Here is a 21934-nt window from a genome sequence, read left to right as displayed (position 1 = left end):
GATAGATAGATAGATAGATAGATAGATAGATAGATAGATAGATAGATAGATACATAGATAGATAGATAGATAGATAGATAGATACATAGATAGATACATAGATAGATAGTCGGACAGATAGATACATAGATAGATAAAGGAGATAAGAAAAAAAATTCAAACTTTAATACATTGTTATTGGCAAAATATGTAGGTCATAGCTAGGACTACGTAGCCACGTGAAACACTACACTTCTACACCCGAAGACAATCCTTATATATATAGAAATGTATGACCATTATTTTTTTTTGTTTGACTGTTTGGGAGTACAGCTTCTTATTACCAAACTTTTAACTCTAACGCTTCAGGACAATGTGTGGACCTTGTTTTGTTACTTACTCTTGTATTTCCCACACAAAACGAAGCAGGCCATGTGTGGGTTGTGAGAACACCTTATAGCAGATAAAAACGGATGCTTCTGTTTTGTGAAAAGCGTGTTAGGTTCTTTTCTAGTCTCGTGTCGTCATCAATCTACGGCCTTGTTGGCTTCAAGTTTTGATACCTTTTAAAGTGACTAATAAACCAAGTTTGAGTGCAACAACTTCAGCTGGGCAACTTGTAGTACACCCTTCCTTGCTGAGTCATCACGTCTAGGACATGATTCACCTTTATACCACACAAAGAGAGGCTCATTTATATGTTGGACTATATTTGAGTTTCACTAGACGACAGACTCTTTTAGATGTTGGACTATATTTGAGTTTCACTAGACGACAGACTCTTTTAGATGTTGGACTATATTTGAGTTTCACTAGACGACAGACTCTTTTATATGTTGGGCTATATTTGAGTTTCACTAGATGACAGACTCTTTTATATGTTGGGCTATATTTGAGTTTCACTAGACGACAGACTCATTTATATGTTGGACTATATTTGAGTTTCACTAGACGACAGACTCTTTTATATGTTGGACTATATTTGAGTTTCACTAGACGACAGACTCTTTTAGATGTTGGGCTATATTTGAGTTTCACTAGACGACAGACTCATTTATATGTTGGACTATATTTGAGTTTCACTAGACGACAGACTCTTTTATATGTTGGACTATATTTGAGTTTCACTAGACGACAGACTCTTTTATATGTTGGACTATATTTGAATTTAACATCACGACAGACTTGTGTATTATAAGGACTAATCTTTGAAGACACTTTGTTGACCTGCGTATCTTTTAGACTTGTTTTGGCGTGGCTTTGCATGTTAGAACCTAACACTGTGTGTTCAATTTAATTAATTGCCTAAAACATTTATTAATGTATAGAAATAGCTACGTAGATATGTCGATGACTATTTGAAGGTCTTTGCATGTGCGTGTAAATGTAACACTAGGATTAATAATATAAACCACTTCATTACAACATCTAAACATCCAGTTCCACAAAAAAAAAAAATAAAAAAAAATAATAATATACGAAATTATAAGTGTCACTTTGTTGAGCGTGTCGCAGGTTGACCACCTTCGAAATTAGATCAGAACCAGCACTGAGAGACTGTGTACTTTTGTCACGTGTGGCCAATGTATACAATTATTGTACAGGTAACATGTAGCACTTTTTTTTTCTCTTTTTTTTTTTTTTGAACGTCACAAGGAGCGAGCTCGTCACATGCAAGTGTCCGGGCAAGATCAAAGAGAAACTTACCAGGAGGTCAATTACAAATGCTAACACTCTCTCTCGCAAAAGTGACTCTTTAAAAGTGCAGACAGGATGACACTTCTCTCTCCCATCAATCTGAGTTGCCTCTCGTTCTGAGGCTCTAGTTGATACAATGAACTCCTCGTTCTGATGCCGATAGTAGCGACAAACTAGCATGTACCTTGATTAGATTCAACTTTAAGTTCACATCGTAGCGTCCACTTGGAGCGGTGTCTTTGAGACACCACTGCTAACTCTTTCACAAGCTCCCACCATCGGTTGCCCCGCGGAGAACACGAGGCCTTGCAGTGCTGTATGCTACCCAGGTCTGCCGTAGCCCAGCCAATTAGTAGCCATTTTCTTGTTGGTTCTAATTCTGCAAGATTTGAACCAAACTTTGACTCATGGTGCATCCTCAGCGGGGAGGAAGAGGAAAACGAGTCTCATATTCTTTTTGATTGTCCCAGACTTGCTAAGATTCCCTTTGACAGAGCTGGGAAGCTTCTTACTCTTGGTGTGTAGGGAAACATATGCACCACACACAACCGCAGGGTTTCTGTCCAGGGCTTTTCAACGAGATTTGAGCTTCTGAAGTCCTTAATCAACTTTTGTTGAACTGTCGCGGTTTTATTCAGCTCTGATTAAGTCAACCAGCAAATCGAAGGTCTTAAATAGCAGCTCAATTTTCTACATGTCAGCTTAAAATTTTTTTTCTCTCTCCACCCCCTCCCCCTTTTCGGTTTTCGCACATCAAAAGGAGAAACATTATTAATTAGCTTACAAGAAGTCTAACCCCTATATAAAGTAGGAACACAGCCTTCACGATAGCACGCTATAATCTCTTGCACATCAACATTGTCCAAGAGAATGTACACACACTATCAAAGCAGATGACTGATTTCGTGCAAGAGACGTGCCGGCTGAATCTCTCCAATCAAAGGCTTCCACGGGCCCCCATTATGGTCCATTTTCGGGTTACGCTCTAGAGGGAAGTTTTATTTCCCAATTAAAATCTGCAGTCAACAAAATTAAAACAACCTTTTTCTTCCCCCTGCTATTTTGACAGTGGCAGACATATCCTATCAGACCTAATTCGATTCACATGAAGCTGTGGGTGCTAGGAAGACCCGCGTACTTGGCAGCTATTAAAGAATTTCCACTCGCGCATACCACCTTATTGAGATCGGGTCCCGTCTCGCCATGATAATAAAGCTATTGGCCCTTTCTAGGGGCTCTTCACGGTTCGCTTGTTGCCAATGTCTGGTTCCGCTGAATGGGCGAGTGTCAAGATTTGTCTGCCCTAGTTGTTTAGGATTGAAGGGACAATGTCAACTCAGTCAAAGAAAAGGAAAAATACCGAGCGTTCAGTTGAGTCTATTTTAGTCATTGCTAAATCTAACATTGTATTTTATTTGTGGCGATGTAGCTTTGTATCTATGTATCTATTCAGCTTCTGTCCATCTGTCGGATTTTCTTTGCCTAACAAGGACTTAAATAGTATACCCCCTTGCATAATTTCACGATGTTTTGACTTATTTGTTATGGTGTGTGTGTGTGTTTCCGATGTGATATGGGAATGGAGTGTATATTGTTAGTTATAAAGATATATATATAGAGAGAGAGAGCGTACATTTAATGTTAGTTTTGTAGAATGATGCCAGAAAACCCGGTGTTTTAGGTTATGTTAAGTGCGCCGGACAACTCCAGGATACCAAAGTGGAAAGACTTGTTTTTATAGTGAGTTAAATATGTTTAAATATCAGTTTATTTCATTTCACCTTATGTTGATTTTTAAAAATATATTTAGTTTTTGTTATATAAAAATAAAGAAGTGTATTCCAGTTATTTCAAGTTCAATAAGTTAAAATATAATACGCCAACGATGAGAGTGTTGTGAGAGTGTTTTGGTACATTCTACCAGCATCAAACCCGCGGGTCTCATAACACTCTTAGACTCTGAAACCAAGGTATTACACGGAAAATATCTAAAAATAGTTATAAAAATTCACCTAATGGTTCCAGCACTCCTTTATGGGCTCCAAGCGGTGACCCACTTAAAGGAAATAGAGAAATGAAGGGACAAGATTAGATAAAGAGTAATGTATGTCCAGTGAATGTCCACTCTGGGAAAACTGGGTAGGGCGACTATCTCTTAATGAAGAGGATGACCACATGTCAAATGCATTTCTTTTCGGTGACCTCAAATAAACGGTGCAGGCGATGTGAAACTTCAGTAAACAATGTCTTCATTCTACCTTTTGATTGTCGTAATTACAAAACTGGTTAGTTCATTCAGATTTCAATGATTACCAAGAAACAACAAGCAATAGCATGGTCTTTAATGTCGAGTCCCCTGGGATCTTCATACTGAAAGTCCTTTAAACCTTTGAGTTCCAAATAAAATGTGGTCATTGTCAGTACCACTACCGACAAATCATTAAGCAGACATTTAAATGCAGTTTTGAGAATAGGCTTCTTGGTCTGCAGCCATTACTGGCCATAAATATTCGAATGTTTCCTTTAAGTAGGCATTCATGTCTAGGTGCAAGCTACTTAGACCAGACATGCTTTCTGTTGAGCTTTCAATTTATGAAAGAGGCACAGTTCTTTTGTCTCAGTCAGTGACCAACGTTCATTGAGGATGTCATGTGGTTGAGTATGTCAGGTGGTTTAGGGTGTTATTAGGTTGAGGATGTTATTAGGTTGAGGATGTCAGGTGGTTGGGGATGTCATTTGGCTGAGTATGTCATGTGGCTAGAATGTCAGGTGGCCTCCATCAAAATTCGAGATCCCCTTTTCGTGAACTAGACTTTCTGACGAGCTTTCGCCACGTGTTATAGACATCAGTAGACGTTAGGGAGTCACAGGTCTACCTTCAGGCTTCAACTAGTCCTATCAACATGCATGTCTTTCGACATTCTTTTTTTATTTATTACCCGCAGGTATAAATCTAAAAACATGAAAGTAAATAAAAGCAAATATGGTGTCTCATATAAACCAAACATTATGTCATATTGAAGATAAAACTAAATGCCATAAATCCACATTGCTCTTGCCGCCGCCCATACCATTGCTATACTATACAACGACTGCACATTACCACTTTTTTCTATCTTTCCAATTTTTTTTCTTGCTAAGGTTAGGGCATAAATTTAAAAAAAAATGTATAGTGAATTTAGTAATTCAATAAATTCCTGTTTAGCCTCTTGGTCCCGAGAATGCTGACAGAATTCATACGCGTACACTTTAAAGGGTCTGTTCACATGTTGGCGCCGCAAGATTATTACATAATAAGATTTCTCCCCCCCCCCACACACACACACTTTCTTTGCCAAATTTAAGGTGATCTTTTATATCTAGATGAATTTCTTATTTCAGATATAAAAAGTCTTTTCCAAGATTCGATTTTTCGTTTGGAAAGCCGCTCAGTGGCCTACCCATAGCCCCTCGGTTGCCTATCCAAAACCCCTCGGTTGCCTATCCATAACCCCTCGGTTGAACACCCATCGTAACCTAGAATATATCTTTGTTTGTAGAGATATCAAAAGCCTTAAAAATAGAGAGACTTAGCGACAAAACACGTTGGCCTTACTATTTCATGTCAAAAAGTGCCCCCCAATGTGTGCTCCGACTACATGTTGACATATTTGTTGTTCTGCCTGGTGCACTGAAATACAACATGGCGGCATTCAAGTGAACTCGAGAGCAGAACACGGAGGTTTTTTTCATCTGTTACTTAGGTCCATTTTTTTAGCAGCATTCTTACTAGGCAGGTATTCAGTTAACTACAGTGGTCACCTCCCTTTTTTTATCATTGAGACCCAGCAGAAGTGTTGATTTCATATTGGGGCATCGTCAGTATTAAAAGCTCAAAGTAGATCTAGGAAGAAAAATAAGTAAAGCGTATGACTTATAAGAACGTATTTGAATACGATAACCTCCGAGTTGTTTCCCTTTAATATTCTCTTCATATTATTTCTCACGCTAAGATTTTGAAGTAACCTTGTTTTGACAAGTTGTTCTTTTGTTTGTTTTAAACGTTTGGAATGTTGCTTCAGAAGATTTGAATGCCCTACATTAATTCTCCTGCAGGACGACACGAGATGACGGCGAGCAGGGTTTGAACTCGAGACTATGGTGACGACAGTCCGAAGCGCCTACCACACAACCAGGTGGAAATCACCAAGTTGACTATATATGTGGTTATAAACCTTTCAAGTCGCTGGAACATTACATTGGATAATCTATTCTTAAAACTAAAACCTGTTTTACTTCATTAAGTTGGTGTATACAGATATGAACATTACAATTATTTTTATATAGAGTAGGCTTGCTAACGCAAATGTCATTGCCAGTTTAAAAAGGACAAGGTCTTTCTGTGATGTTCGTATGAAAAGATTTAAAGTATATGTAAGCATAGAATGGTGGATATCGTCTTCAGACGATCAAATAGCCTTTAAAATGCTGACCGGACGATATTTGACTAAATGGACTTTATTTAGATAGTCTTAGGAAAAGTGATCCTTTTCTAGATGGTCCTTGGCTGACACATCTTTGACTGAATAGTCTTTGGCTGGATATCTCTGGGACTCAAGTTTTACTGCCGATTATCAAGCTTCTACTCCAATTGCCTTCGATGACAAAAAAAAATTCCACATCTGATGTGTGAAGATGTTACGATAATTAGTTTATATGTTAACCAAACAGGCACCACGTTCTAGTGGGGCTTAAAACGCTGGGCTATTGAAAAAAACCCACCCATAAACCATTTCTTTATTTATACCAGATACTTGACTTAGGAGACTGTGTACTGGCTTAGTTCTCTCTTACAGCGGACATATACATTTACATATCTCTTGATTTACTTTAATTTATGAGAACAGAAAGGTATCAGTGTCAAGCACCTTAGAAAGTGTCTAGTACTTACCACTGGCTTAGTGCATGGTTGTTATATCAGGTCACATGTTTGGAGTCTTGCAAGAACTAGAGAACCACTGATCCAGTACATCGTTGGTTGGCCGTTGTCGTCGCAGCTTTAGTTACACGGCGAGAGACAACTCCATAAATATGACATATATATATTTATAAGGGCTACAGGAGAGCGAGCCGAGATATGCCTTGGAATGGAGACATATTGGAGAGAGAGAGAAAGAGAGAGAGAGAGAAAGAAAGAGAGAGAGAGAGAGAGATATGGAGAGGGAAGAAGAAAAGAAGACTCAAGAAAAAAAAACTGTATGGTTTGTATTCTTTGTTGCAGTGTGGCAAGTTTGATAATTCTTTAACAACAACTTTAGTCCAGAACGTCTATCAATGTGCTTGGTTTTGGTTGAACTACCCTAGAAATAATAACATTGATAATTATTTTATTGGAATTGGGTGGTGGTGTTGGGGGGGGGGGTGCGACAAAATGCTTGATATTATAAGTTAGGCTACCATTTGAAAAGCCCTCACATGCAAACACACCTCACTCAATTAGTAGACTTGTGTTTGACTTAAAGTACTTTCTTAAATATTTTCTTTACCTACATAGATGACTCTTTTGGAACACTAATAGTACAAATTAATAGTTCTGCTGATACGCACTTATATGTTTGAAAACATATAATAAATTTGTCTTACTTCAGTATTTTGAAATATTAATTTATATATATTTATATATGTTTATATATATCTATGTGGTCATAGTAAGGATTATGATAAACAGTCCAAAACATTTAAACCCTAACCTTTCACTTACACTCAGCACCAAAGCACACAATCTTGATATCTCATTGCTTCCAGTTCCAATAGTTTCATATAAGAATCTAGATACACAGTTCTTCACATTCCCTCTACTAGAGCAAGTATTCTCAGGAACGCAGAGAGGCCTCATGTCATTGCCTTAAGTGGCCCTTCAAGTTTATCACTAATGTCCTCACATGATGCATTCTCTTCGCTCGGCTATTCTCATTTTCCAAGATGGTATAACTATACAGCTCGCAGAGCAGTGACCCTTCCCAAGCCAGTTTAAGACTATCTTGTAGGTCGCGACCCACATGTCCCTTTCCTTGAGCGCCCACCTGTATTCCCTTCGCTTCCAGAGCCTCGTCTGCAATAGAAGGAGGGGGGGGGAGGTAGGTAGGGAGAAGGGGGGCTTTGTAAACACAATGCCGTATTATAAGAGAAGAGCTGTGTGTACAGAAATTTGAAGTATTCCATTGCTCCCCGACTCTTGGGGACACGTCTTGTTAGGAGCTCCTAGGAATTGTGTTTGATGGATTAGTCTTGTGGTGCCGCTTTGGCGAAGAGGAGAAAAAAAAAATTGTGTTGAGAGAATTGTAGATGTGTTTGTGCAAGGGAAAGGAAAGAATAGAGGCAGGGGAGGGAACAGGAAACAAAGGAAGAAATGCTGTGAACTCTAGTGAGAGATTAGTGTCCCTTTGATCAACTAGTGTTCATTGTTGGACCATAAGCTGTTTAGTTCAAGAATACAAAGTAGAGAATAGTACATACAAACAAAAATATATCAACGCACTGCGCGCAGACACACACGCATACCCCCACACGCATAGACCACAGACACAAACACATGTCTCCATAGACCTGGACGGCCATGCGATTAGTACCGCAGTAATCCAAGTTTGAGAGTCGGTGAGGGGCGTAGTAATCTAAGTCGGTTAGTAGCGCAGTAATGTTCGTCTTTGAGTCGGTTAGTGGCGCAGTAATGTTCGTCTTTGAGTCGGTTAGTGGCGCAGTGTCTTAGACTGTGAGGCCGATTGGTGGCGCAGTGAGCTTATCTTTTGAGACGGTTAGTGCCACAGTAACGTTAGTCTTTGAGTCGGTTAGTGGCGCAGTGTCTTAGACTGTGAGGCCGATTGGTGGCGCAGTGAGCTTATCTTTTGAGACGGTTAGTGCCACAGTAACGTTAGTCTTTGAGTCGGTTAGTGGCGCGGTAATCTAAGTCTGTGTGCCGGTGAGTGGCGCAGTAAATGTAGTCTATGGTCTTGTGAAGAATGCACTGATTGATGCTTTATATGTTATACACTCGTTTAGTTATGTTATCATCAAGTTCATCTTAACCAGAAGACTACAAATATATAACTCAATTGCTTGTTGGTGAACCGGGTGTGTCTGAAAGTGTGTAACTTTTCGATGAACTTAGCTTCCTGTGCCAACAAGGGACTATACTGAAGTTTGCCATTCATTTTGTTCAGTTCTTTCCAAATGTTTAAGACAAAGGTGAAGGTTCACTCTCCGTTGTCAATCTTAGTAAAAAAAAAATAATTAAAGATCACTTTGATAAACATTGGATGGATTCTAATCCATAGAAACATCGGGAGGTCATTGATTAGTAGCACAAATAGAGGCTACTCTGTATTAGTGTGTCGGCTTTTAAAGAGTATAACCTTCTCTCATTCTGTCTCTCCCATCTCTCTTTCTGTCTCTCCGTCTCTCTCTCTCAGATAAGTCAAACACATAGTCCTTGCGCCTCGTTAGTTTCCTCGGATTAATTAACCCTTGAGCTGCCCTGTTCCAGAGTCATTTTTGTAAGTTATTCTCAGAACGCAGACTATCCGTTATCATGGCGGCGTGGGTTGCGGAAATCTGTTAGAGATATAAGATTAATTGGAGTCGTTGCTCTGAAGAGCTTTTTAGATATTCTTTATATAGGCTGTGTATAAACAAACTTCAACCTCTATTGTGACTTTGTAAAAAAAAAAGGGGGAGGGGGGAGGGGAAGGAGGCGGGCCCAGTATAGGAGTTATGATAATCGCGAATATACTTAACGTTTCGGTTTATTAGATAGTATAATAAAGTCATTCGCAGTGTGGCTGGCGACATTTTGGCGCGGAGATTTCTCATTGGCTTGAAGAGACCGTGGCGCCACTTGGTCAAGAGAGTATTTCGGAATAAACATATTTTTTGAAGCTTCATTTGGTCACGACTCTTTACAAAAAAGAGATATATGTTTATGGTTTTGTACATCTCTGAGGGCATTGCAAGCAGACGACAATTAAACTGTCGTCCAGACAGGATTTCACGGACCTCTTGGGAAAGTGACCCTCTCACACGACGTCTAGTTCTGAAGTGAATATTAATTTTGATTAGAGGATACGCTGTCTAATGAGTGTGTCGCGGTAGAACTCATGCTTGCATTAATAACACCAACTTTGTATAACTTTATATACCTTATTTTTGTATATTTAATTTTGTACAAAAGTTGTGTCTTGTTAGCCGAGTTAAAAAACGTCTGGATATTTTTTTATTAGTACAAAATATAAAGCAAAGTTTTTAGGTGTTTTTTTTTTTTAATTATAGAGATTCAGAAATAAAACTTTTATCATATTGCATTAATATTAAAACACACATGCTAAATTAATAGCAACTTATTAGCAAAATAAAAGAATGCCTTCGGATATGCATCCACTATGCAATTTTTAATATTTTTAACTTTATGTGCTCAAATGTAATATAACGAGTTTTCAAAATTTGCATATCAAGCTTTACGTTTCTATTTGTAAGTGTAGCTAAGTCTTACAAATGGACTGTAAAGTCAACAATGGCTGAAACTTAAGACATTGGCTAAAAAATGTCTTTAGAAGACGTAATTACACATACTTTATATTTATAGTATACCACTGCTAACTTGATTAAGTGACGACATTCCTTGTGTTGAAAGATACATCCTTCCCTGATTTCTATATTGAAATGAATGTGATGCCAGGCTTGTGTTGGATAGCAATACAATTTTTTTTTCTTTTCACAGACTGTTGTTGCTGCTGCTGCTGATACAGTTTTTCCTCGATCTTGCTGCTCCCAACGTGAGTTCCACTATAGAAACATATTTTTTTTAGTTGTCATGCCTACAAGTTCTTCCTTAAAGGGGGGGGGGAAGCAAAGTTAAAAAAGATTTGGATTAAAAACAAATTTGTAGTTCATGGTGTTGCACCCTCGCCTCCCCTACCCCAACCAACGTGACGGCTCCCAGGTCGTTGTAAAAGTCACTTGTTTCGGATGTCCACTCGCCTGTTGTTACCCAAGTTCGATGCATACATTTGAATAATTAATTCCTAGTAGATCTAACTCCTCCACTTCCTGCCCCCTCACATTTGTAGTGGAAGTAACAACCAATAAAATAAATGGAGAGAGACGCTAGAGGTCGTGTATTGTCATGACATACCACAGGGTAGCCATCTTCAATGTCCCAACAACCTCCAACACTTCCCCAAAGGCTTGACAGGGAGGGGGGGGATATGGTATGTCACTACTATCCAGTTCTTTACATTCACTCAATCTAGACAATGCTAAGCAACATTTTATGTGCGTGTTTAAGTTTAAAAGTCTTGTTATTTAGTGAAATTTTGGTGTTATCAACAATACCAAGAAAATCATGTCAGAAGTCCCCCCCCCCCCTTTCAGGCCACCCACCTACACAACCTCTGTGTTTTTGAAGTCTGTACACACATACAAAATGCGTATAGTAAAGTGAAGCCTACTTCCCAGACTCAGCCTTACAAGGACAAGGATTTGAGACCTGGTTTTATTTCATCTCCTTCTGTGAGCAAGACTAGTTTAGAAGCCCGACTCTCCCACCTTTCATGGCCGCCTTTACACTTTGTCAACACTCACACACATCACACTTACACACACACACACTACGTCTCCTAGCCTCTTCCAAGCTACGTCGTTTTCCTGGTCTTAAGATGACAATAAATACTTCACAGCCTTTATCACCGCCTCTGGTCTTGAAAAAAAAAAATTCTTCCAGCGTGGATTAGCAAGAAAAATAAGGACGCCGTGATCCCGAAAAAGGGGGGGGGGGGTAACATCGCCTCTATTGAGCTTAGTTGGGAGGAGTGGTTGATCGGGGTGTCGTTGCCGGACGGGTGAGGTTTGGTGGAGGGGGGGGGGTGACCACGTTACTGACATTGGGAACTGTACTAGACTATTGAATGAAACTTTTCGTGTATGCCAATGATTGATACATGGCGTACGCTCAAGGGCTGCGGAGAAATACATGTGCACGGAGAAGGGGGGGGGGTAACATGAATATCTCATTGGAGGAGAGGGCGGACTACTGTTCGCTATTTGGAACGGTACCATGGCTTACATGTCCTAGAGTCAAAGACATTAAGGCCTAATACAATCCCGAGTAGTCGTAATGTTTTAATGCTGACTTGACCAGAGCAGAAATACCCAACGTCATATCGGTCGACCATAGGAATGTCCAACACGCATGTCACGGACCTCATAACCGCTGAAAATGTCGTGTATAATGGAATAGAGTCTCTGCTGCTTAACAGCGTGAGCAGACGTGCCAGTGGCCTAATAGCATCGCGTCACGGGCAGGATAAGGCCCGCGGATCGTAGATTGGGTACCACTGTAGTAAAGGAGATTTGTAGATTTGTAAAATTTGCCTCACACAAGCTAATAAGACTTGTCTCACACGCACATACAAGCTAATACACCTGCCTCACACAAACATACACGCTAATACACTTGCGTCACACATACATACAAGCTAATTCACTTGCACACACACACATACACATTTGCGTCTTAATCACAAACACTTACACAAGTATTTGCTTCATTCTCACATCTTAGAATATGTTTGAACAAATCTTAGAATATGTTTGAACAAATCTGAGAATATGTTTGAACAAATCTGAGAATATGTGAACAAATCTGAGAATATGTTTGAACAAATCTGAAGTGATCTTTGGCTTTCCCTTGCTTTCAGAATACTTTCGCACTACCATCCAGCCACCCTTCCATCGCACTACCATCCAGCCACCCTTCCATTGCACTACCATCCAGCCACCCTTCCATTGCACTACCATCCAGCCACCCTTCCATTGCACTACCATCCAGCCACCCTTCCATTGCACTACCATCCAGCCACCCTTCCATTGCACTACCATCCAGCCACCCTTCCATTGCACTACCATCCAGCCACCCTTCCATTGCACTACCATCCAGCCACCCTTCCATTGCACTACCATCCAGCCACCCTTCCATTGCACTACCATCCAGCCACCCTTCCATTGCACTACCATCCAGCCACCCTTCCATTGCACTACCATCCAGCCACCCTTCCATTGCACTACCATCCAGCCACCCTTCCATTGCACTACCATCCAGCCACCCTTCCATTGCACTACCATCCAGCCACCCTTCCATTGCACTACCATCCAGCCACCCTTCCATTGCACTACCATCCAGCCACCCTTCCATTGCACTACCATCCAGCCACCCTTCCATTGCACTACCATCCAGCCACCCTTCCATTGTTTACTTTGAATGGTAGTTATACAAACATCTCATAATGAAATATAGATTTCTGAAATACTGATCGATGTTTAGAGATAAGATTATACCATAATTTGAAGTTCGGGGAATTGAACCATCATTTAAAAAAAATTAATATAGGTTTCAACTGTAACATACATTAAAGTTTAGAGATAATAGGCATAGTTTAAATTGTACGAAACTTGCAAAGCGTTGAGAGTATAGTACGGTTGAAACTGTAACATCATTTTATGTAAGCATTTAAAACCAGGTCTGTTATCTCGTCTGTTGTTATAGTTCCGTTCCCACCCCCCCCCTCTTTTTTTTCCTCTATGCCTCTTAACCAGTTAATGAAATAATCAACTAATTAACAAGATGGGGGAACCTGTACTGTAGCACCGTGTCTAGCCGTCTCCCCCTGCCCACCCACCCCCTCTAACACACCTTCACACAACGTCGCATTGTTTTCCCACCATTTTGTTTTCTAGATAAATTGTTAAGCAAGGTCGCGACATAACTGGGAATTAGTGAGGGGGAGGTATTTGTGAGTGTGTGTGTGTGTGTGTCTGGGGGGATTTAGTGGAGTACGAATACTGGGGGGAGGGGGAGTGAAGAGGAAGAGCAGGGCACTAGGAGATTTGGCCAGACTTTAAAAAAAATAATTCTTCCCCAGTATGTTTGATAGTCTGTTAAGGCAGGGGCTTGTCACAATGCGATCGCTATCTTACCTTCGCCCCCCCCCTGCTCCTTTATTTTCACTTTTTTTCCCCCCAAATCTTGTAAAAAAAAAAATCCCTACACTTAAAACAACGAACGTATTTAAACTTCAACGGTATTAAAACACATCGGGCCCACGAAATTCATTTATTCTAATCAGGGATTGTTTTCTAATATTCGATGGCGCTGAGGTTCTTCCAAGTCGTTCGAATCTCCTCATTTCCTAGAGCGATATTTAAATTGAAAGCAACGAGAGGGGAAAGATGAATTGTGGTTGCTTGTTTTTTGGTCCACTTGAATGCATTGATACCAATCTACAGATCGGTAAACTTTAATACTGGTATTTGTGATCGATGTTTCCGTAGATCTAGTAGATTGGTTTGTCTCAAAGTCAGTAGGAGAGTTTATTAGAGAAAGCGTCTAAATGAAACGTACAAACCAACATCGTAAAGGCAAAAGCTAGTGTAGTAAATACACATTAATACATATGTGGTGGACTAATGACAGTTCCAAATGTCCAGTATTAACGAGACTTATCTGTTGCAAGCAGAAAGAATACCTCAAAGACTCAAAAATAAAGATAAACTGCTGTTGATGGTCTATTTTGTTGATGAGTATATATGTTAATGGTGCATGCGAGTCCATATGACACAACAACAGAATGAATCAAGAATATACTTGATAACGCAGGCTGATAACTTCAACAATTTAATAAACAATAAAAAGGGCACAGTCCTCTGTCGTCGCTAGCCTAGCGTCGTCCTCTAAGGCGTATTGTCCGTTACTCTTCTAGTTCGTAATCCTGCTCTTTTCTTACTCGTCACATCACTTTGGAAAAACCCGATTCACCTCAACTTCTACGCATCTTGTGTCATTACACTGCTATAGGGGTGATCGACTGTATAGAAAATATATGCAAGACTACCTGCATCTAAAGGCTGATAAATTGCAAACCTTGTTGGAATCTTAACCTACATTTCCCATTCAGTAGGCTGAGATTCGATCTCATAGCCAACAGCTGGAAACCATACTACCAACACCCCCACCCTCTTAAAAAAAAAAAAAAGAAAGAAAGGGTATAGAATTTCTATCTGGGTGACAATTTTTAGAGGCTCTTGGTTTGTATCCCATAGGATCAATCGCCTTTGCTTTCGGTGGTCATTTTGGTCCATCTTCAAATAAGAGAGAAAAAAAAAGCGCCCCCTTCAGAACCAGCCAGGACAATAGTGGACCAGCCGATAGCCCGCTGGGCTCTTTCAATGAGCCGTGGTCAATGTTTTGGTGGGATCTGGCGGAACTAATCTCCTGGGTGTTTAAACACTGACCCCTCCAGATGACCAGTGAGTGTGAACTGGCCTAAGGTGCCCCTCTAGGAGAGTGCACCCCACCCATTTTTTTTTCTATTGAAGAAAGGGTTTCCCCGTAGGAAATCGAAAATGCACAACAGACCCCAGTGCTCTACAGTGCCCTACAGTGCCCTACCAACCCATTACCCCCCGATCTCTATGGACATCTGTTGAACGATGTGCTTGAATAGTTGTCTCGGATGGGCGTTGATATAGCGATGTCTAGCAATTATATCAGCTTCATCTTTTTATAGTCCTTTCAATGGTTCAATTATAAGCTTTGGTTTGAGAAGAATGAACTGTCAGGTCCTTAAGTAGCTTTCAAATGTTAAAAAAAAAATATGAAAATATATATAGAGAGAGTGCTTTTTTGTGACGGTACGCACCGGTACGACGTACCGGCACCTTTTTCAATGTGGGGAAAATATTATACTTTACTTGCATTTTAACAAATTTTTATTATTTATTTATTAGTAGTTAAAAAGTTAGTCAATGCATCTCTGAGTACCGGCACCTATTTGTGTACAAAAAAAAAGCACTGAATATATATATATATATATATATATATATATATATATATATATATATATATATATATATATATGTATATATATATATATATATATATATATATATATATATATATATATATATATATATATATATATATATATATATATATATATATATATATATATATATATATACCTAAAAAATCAACTCTTGTTACCGCTGACACCATTTTAATTATTTTTGACGAGCTTAAAATTCTTAGTGTTGGCTGTAACTGACTAACCAGCACTTTATTGCAATGCCATTTGGTTAACAACTACATTTGCACTGGGTGTTGTTCCCAAATACTGAAAGGTATAACCCATTTAATAACTCGTATCAATATGCCATGTCCTTCAGTAGGATTGAAATGGGGAAAATAGTAGCAACAACAACAAGGATTTTATTGCATATTTTAAAATGCAAAAGAAACATAAACGTATTATCGTAATAATAGGGAGAAGAAAAACAACAAGTGTATTGTCAGGAATCTGCTGTGAAACATGAATTTCCTTCTTTTTAATACATTCATTAGCAATAATAGATTACTCTACCCGTTTTTAGGATTCAATAATCCATTCAGACTGTTTCTATATCACTGTATGACACTTGCTCTGTCCCTCTATGTCATTAACTCTATCCACACTATGATCTTTAAAAAAAAATAAAGCAACGACAGGATGTCAAAGTAATTTTAAGTTATCTTTTCTTATCATCTTTCGCTGGGGGAGTCTTCATTACGCGCTGTCTATGAATACATTAGCTCTTTGTCTGCGCATACATTACCCTTTTTGTCTATGAATATATTATTGGAGGACGATGGCAAAATACAAGAGACTTTTTCTTTTTGTTCGTCTCCCCCTTTGTTGACCTAACCATTGTCCTTTTCACCTTTGTCCCGTTTGGTCATAGTCTGACCATCAAAGAGGGGGCCCATTCATGAAGCACACGTTCCGCAAACGTATCCTTTGGGGTCGTGGAGGTCCCGCCCGGAACGGGGGAGTCGGGGGTAAAAACAAAGATTTACTATCTCAGTAGAGTAGCTTACAAGTCTTTGTGAGGACATCTATCTATCTATCTATCTATCTATCTATCTATCTATCTATCTATCTATCTATCTATCTATCTATCTATCTATCTATCTATCTATCTATCTATATCTCTATCTATCTATCTATCTATCTATCTATCTATCTATCTATCTATCTATCTATCTATCTATCTATCTATCAAATCTATCTATCTATCTATCTATCTATCAAATCTATCTATCTTTTTTGTATAATAGTTTTTGTGGGTAAAAGTATACATTTAGGCGTCTGTATTAGTTCAAGAGATTCAATGCATTTATTTATTTATCATAAAAGACTTGTTTGGATTCCAATTTCTCCTTTATTTCTATAACCATTCATTTAGAAAAAAAAAACAACAACAAATGTTCCATTTGAAACCAGTGTCGACTATACATGGTAACAGAAGAAAGAGAACCTTTACGTCAGTTGATAAATGTATTTTTACTAAGCTTATATTTAACTCTCTTCGTTTGTCTGTTCGGTCAAACATTGTGTACACGTTATTTCTCCCACTTCCCATTCTCGGACCAAGTTGAAACTTTGCACAATAATGACAAACATAAATCAATACAAAGAAAATAGCCAATTGGTTAATCTATGAATCGAAAATTTATTAATTGTGTTTTATATTGAAAAATGTGGAAAATAAGTAGGCTAAAGTAGATAATTAGGTCTTTGTATAAAAATGTCAAACACTGCTATAACAAACAATGGACTACTATAACTAACAATGGACTACTATAACTAACAATGGACTACTATAACTAACAATGGACTACTATAACCTTCAATTTTTATAAGTACTTGAATAGCTCTGTGGCAAAACACATTAACCTCCACTCATGGATGCTATATAATATAAGCGAGGTTTAGAAAAACAACAACATTTTTTTGTATTTAACTTGTTTATTATTAACCAGTTTAATAAATGACTTTGAACTTTTGAGTCACGACTTAAGGCTAAAGGTTTGCTCACCTCTGTCACCACAGGAACACCCTTTCTTAGGAAACGGCACAAGCAATCCACTCTATGCTACTGTGACAGGGGGTACCACGCTGGTCAGGATGCACAATTTAAAGTCAAAGTGCAATCATCATTTTGTATCCATGGGCTTCGTGCGGAAGATCAAAGCTGCTGAAACTCAGGAAACGGCCTATAGTGAGTTATCTTACATTTCTTTGTCTTCATTCTGCTGGTCTCTTTTGTCAGCGTCGCCGTGTTCTTGTGTCTGTCAGCTGGTGTTTTTGTGTATGTCTGTCTGGTGTTCTTGTGTCTGTGTGTCGGGGTTCTTGTACGTTTGTGTGTCGGTGTTTTTATTTCTGTGTGTTGTTGTTCGTGTGTATGTATGTTGGTGTTCCGGTGTCTGTGTTCTTGTGTATGTGTGTCGGCGTTCTTGTGTCTCTGTGTTGGTGTACTTGTGTATGTGTCGGTTTTTCTTGTGTCTGTGTGCTGGTGTTCTTGTGTCTGCGTGTCGGCGTTCTTGTGTAAGTGTTCTTGCGTATGTGTGTCTGTGTTCTTGTGTCTGTGTGTCGGTGTTCTTGTATCAGTGTGTTGGTGTTCTTGTGTCTGTGTGTCGGTGTTCTTGTATCTGTGTGTCTGTGTTCTTGTGTCTGTGTGTCGGTGTTCTTGTATCTGTGTGAATGTGTTCTTGTGTCTGTGTGTCTGTGTTCTTGTGTCTGTGTGTCGGTGTTCTTGTATCAGTGTGTTGGTGTTCTTGTGTCTGTGTGTCGGTGTTCTTGTGTTTGTGTGTCGATGTTATTGTGTCTGTGTGTCAGTGTTTTTGTACGTTTGTGCGTGTACAAAAAGGTTTATGCAGTCGACGTGTTGAATTGTTTCATCAGTTTGTATTTGTTTGCTTTTAACTTTTTGTCACTGAAAGCTGTTTTTTAAAGTAAGATCCTGCTTTGTTTCGAAAAAACAAAAAAGCTTCAAACAGTTTTTAAAGTAATAGTAGGGTGTTACTATTTTTAAACCCGTTAGTCATAATTGACATAAAGAATTACTGTCTTGTGAATGTGTGGGTGAATTTCCTTGAACAAAATTAGAGTTTTAAGCAAAATCATTGGAGTTGGCTAGTCTCTTTGGAAACTGTGGTAAAGTGCTGCTTAGATAATTGTCTACTATGGTGTACATGTTTATCGAAAAAATGGACACGTTTTTATATTAAATGGGCAACAATATTTTGTAGGCCTCCTGATTGATGAATCAGTGTCAGCACAACCTTAAGAACTAAATTATATAGATCTAGTATTTCTAAACACAGAACTAATGCATATAGTATTTCTAAACACAGAACTAATACATATAGATCTAGTATTTCTAAACACAGAACTAATGCATATAGTATTTCTAAACACAGAACTAATACATATAGTATTTCTAGAGACAGAACTAATGCATACATCAACTCGACGACATCATATACAAATAGTGTTGGATGTTTGAGATGGTAGCTTCATCTCCTCTCCTCTCACACTAAGAACAGAAACAAAAAAAAAATCTTTAATTCCTGTTCTGTGGGATTTAAACAAAATTAACTTTTGTTAAGGATTTCTTTCTTCAAAAGCCAAACTCAACATATTGGAAATATTTCAAATAATTAAAATCTTAGCTACCGCCTAGGAAGTCAATGGAACCTGTGTACGAAATTTCATACAAATCAGTACGAGACAGTGGAAGAAATCTCTTAATCATTGAGTCAGTCAGTCAGTGGTACTTAGATAGAGGGAGAGTTCAGGGGTTCCTAACCTACTACCCGCGGTCCATTTCAGGCCCGTGACGCGGTGCTGTCCGACCCGTCGAAACACTTGCCCACATAATGAAGCATCAGGTGTTCAGTTCTTGGGCTCGACGATTGTCTGTAGTGATGCGGTCCATGACTAGTGTCTCGGAAACGTATATGCCCCCCAGTCAGAAAGATTGGACCCCACTGAGACACCCTGTTCTGATAATCGCAGAATCTGTTGTGGAATGTTAAAAAAGACGCAGCTTGTCACATTGTGCAGTATGTCATCTGGTCGTTTGACTAGTGGTGACGTAAAAACAAGGACATTACAAGACCACGCAGATTAATGAGCCCGTTAATTGGTCATGCGATCCGAAACAGTAGCCAGTTTGTTTGTTTGAAGGGACATCACTCATCAGTTGCATCCACTGAGAATGCCGGACCTTAATCACGTGACGGTGCCACCGTTGGGAACGGTAGTTAAACTATTGTTAACATTTCTGCCTGTTACTTTTGTGCCCGACTCGTTGCCAACGCGATTTGTATCGAATGGCGGAATGGGTGCTGCTGAAAGTGACGAGATATCAATGTAACTGAAGTTCTAGCTTGTCTTATTTTCAATATTTGATAGTTAGACTTTTATTCTAATGATATATATCGCAGTTTATACTTCAATAATTGTTGTAATTGTCCTTTGAAACAGGGGCGTAGCTAGGAATTTTCCATCCTCTGGGGGCCCGGGGGTCTTGACCTCTTTGGGGGCCCCTGCATTTTGCCTAATATTTAATATTTTATGTAAAAAAAAACACTTATTTTGGGGCGCCTCTCAAGTGGGGGCCAGGGGGGATTTTCAAATTCTCCCCCCTCCTCCCCCCACCCTAGCTGCGCCACTGCTTTGAAAATGGCTGCAAGAAGACCTGCTCATTTGCAGACTGCATGCTAAGCACAAGACACCGCTCTACTTGTTATAGAAGCGCAAACTGAGAACGATTTATTCGTGTGTATTTGTGTACGTATGCATGTAGTGTTAGGCCTATAATCGTAAGGACTTTTGTAGTTAATCAGGGGATGGAAATAATGCACTCACTGTGTTACCAAATTATATCGTTACCTATCCAACGATAATCATCATCATCTATATCTTCATTATCATACTCCATATGAGTGAGAGTGGTTTGAGAGGTTAAAATGAGTAAAAATCCTCTCTCCCCCCAAAAAAATGTGAACATAATGCCTGCGGTTGAGCGTCACCATGCAGGTTTATATCCCACACACACACACACGGCTCTCCTAACAGTTCTCAAACGTTTGCAAGTTTATGTTTTCTATTCATAGCGATTCTGGAATTTCATGATGTATTCTTTCTGTCCACAGCAATACTGGAGTTTCATTCCGACCCGAGTGGTGGCGGGTTAGTCAGAATAAAAGGCCATGCTACTAAAAGATATCTTTGCTTTAGTAAAAATGGAAAGCTGATCGACAGGGTAAGAAACCATGGTTGTTCATTTTTTTCTGACCAGTTCTTCTAACTTTTTGACCGTCAATTTCCTCCTGTTTGGAGTGTTTGTTTGCTTTTAAATAAACAACTTTTTGACTGTTTACTTTAGAACTGGTTGTTCATAGTATTTAATTATTGCTCTATTTTGTCTCTATATAACTACGTCTTGAAATTCAAGTTACATTTGGGTTACTCTAAATACCGAACAGAACGTTAGGTAGAACAATGAAGTGGTCAGACTTTTATTTGATACAACTTATTCTCCCTCATTTTAAGGTACCCAGTTTTTTGTTTAAAATAAATTTTCTAAAAAGTATCAGATATAATTAGCACACACAGTCTTTTATGACTTGGTAGTGGTACAAGACAATAAAACCCAGACTAAAGATGTTGTATAAACTCAAACAACATAGACCTGTACACTAGTTTTATTTTTGTGTTAAAGCATAGCAACGTATTCACAGTGATTGTACAGAAGTACATCTGTCATCATTCTGTATTCCCTAGTGGCTCACCCCACTCCTTCCTCGGGCGCACACACACACACGCACAGACCTACCCACGCCGGGACAGAGCCGGCTCTCTGCAATTCCGCTCTATGCGGGGTCCAGTCGAAAGCGTTGTTCTATTGACAAGTGTTAATAGAAAGACCCTTTTTTTAAAAAAAGTTAAATGACCACTGCTGACCTCTGCGTGTCGCTTCTGCTAGCATACGGGACTTCAGTAAACAGTCAATTAATACCTGGTCTCAGGTCTCGGTCCGCTGGGTAAGCACATTGTCAAGGAAATGGTTGGGGATGTGGTGCATTCTGGGTAGTGGGGCGCCAAACACAATGAAACAGTTTTTAAAGCGGAACCTCTGATGTAGACAAAATCTATATAGGCCTAGTCTGTATAGTTCGGTTACAGTCTACAAAAAAAGTTGTACCAAAATAAAATAAAATTAAATTTAAAAAATATCTATGCACTTTCCTTTATTTGGATTATTAAGTATTAAATTAAAAGTAAAATAAAAAAAAAAGGTTTTTAGGCCTTACAAATAAAGTCAATAATGCTCATGGCGGGAATAT

General features: G+C 39.0%; 1 protein-coding gene across 5 annotated transcripts in view; it reads left to right on the top strand.

Moving 5' to 3' along the window:
- LOC106069387 (fibroblast growth factor 18-like) overlaps positions 1-21934 on the top strand; it is a 60972-nt gene that overhangs the window by 31716 nt on the left and 7322 nt on the right. For all 5 annotated transcript variants that reach the window (XM_013229041.2, XM_013229043.2, XM_056022917.1 and 2 more), the window contains exons 3-5: positions 10427-10481; positions 17631-17799; positions 20741-20850. In XM_013229041.2, coding sequence (XP_013084495.1) covers positions 10427-10481; positions 17631-17799; positions 20741-20850 — 334 coding nt within the window. The remainder of the gene's footprint in view (positions 1-10426; positions 10482-17630; positions 17800-20740; positions 20851-21934) is intronic.

Source organism: Biomphalaria glabrata, chromosome 1 (genome assembly GCF_947242115.1).
Source record: "Biomphalaria glabrata chromosome 1, xgBioGlab47.1, whole genome shotgun sequence".
NCBI classification, from domain to species: domain Eukaryota; kingdom Metazoa; phylum Mollusca; class Gastropoda; family Planorbidae; genus Biomphalaria; species Biomphalaria glabrata.
The sequence above is the reverse complement of the archived record's forward strand: the minus strand, read 5'-3'. Positions and strand labels throughout refer to the sequence as shown.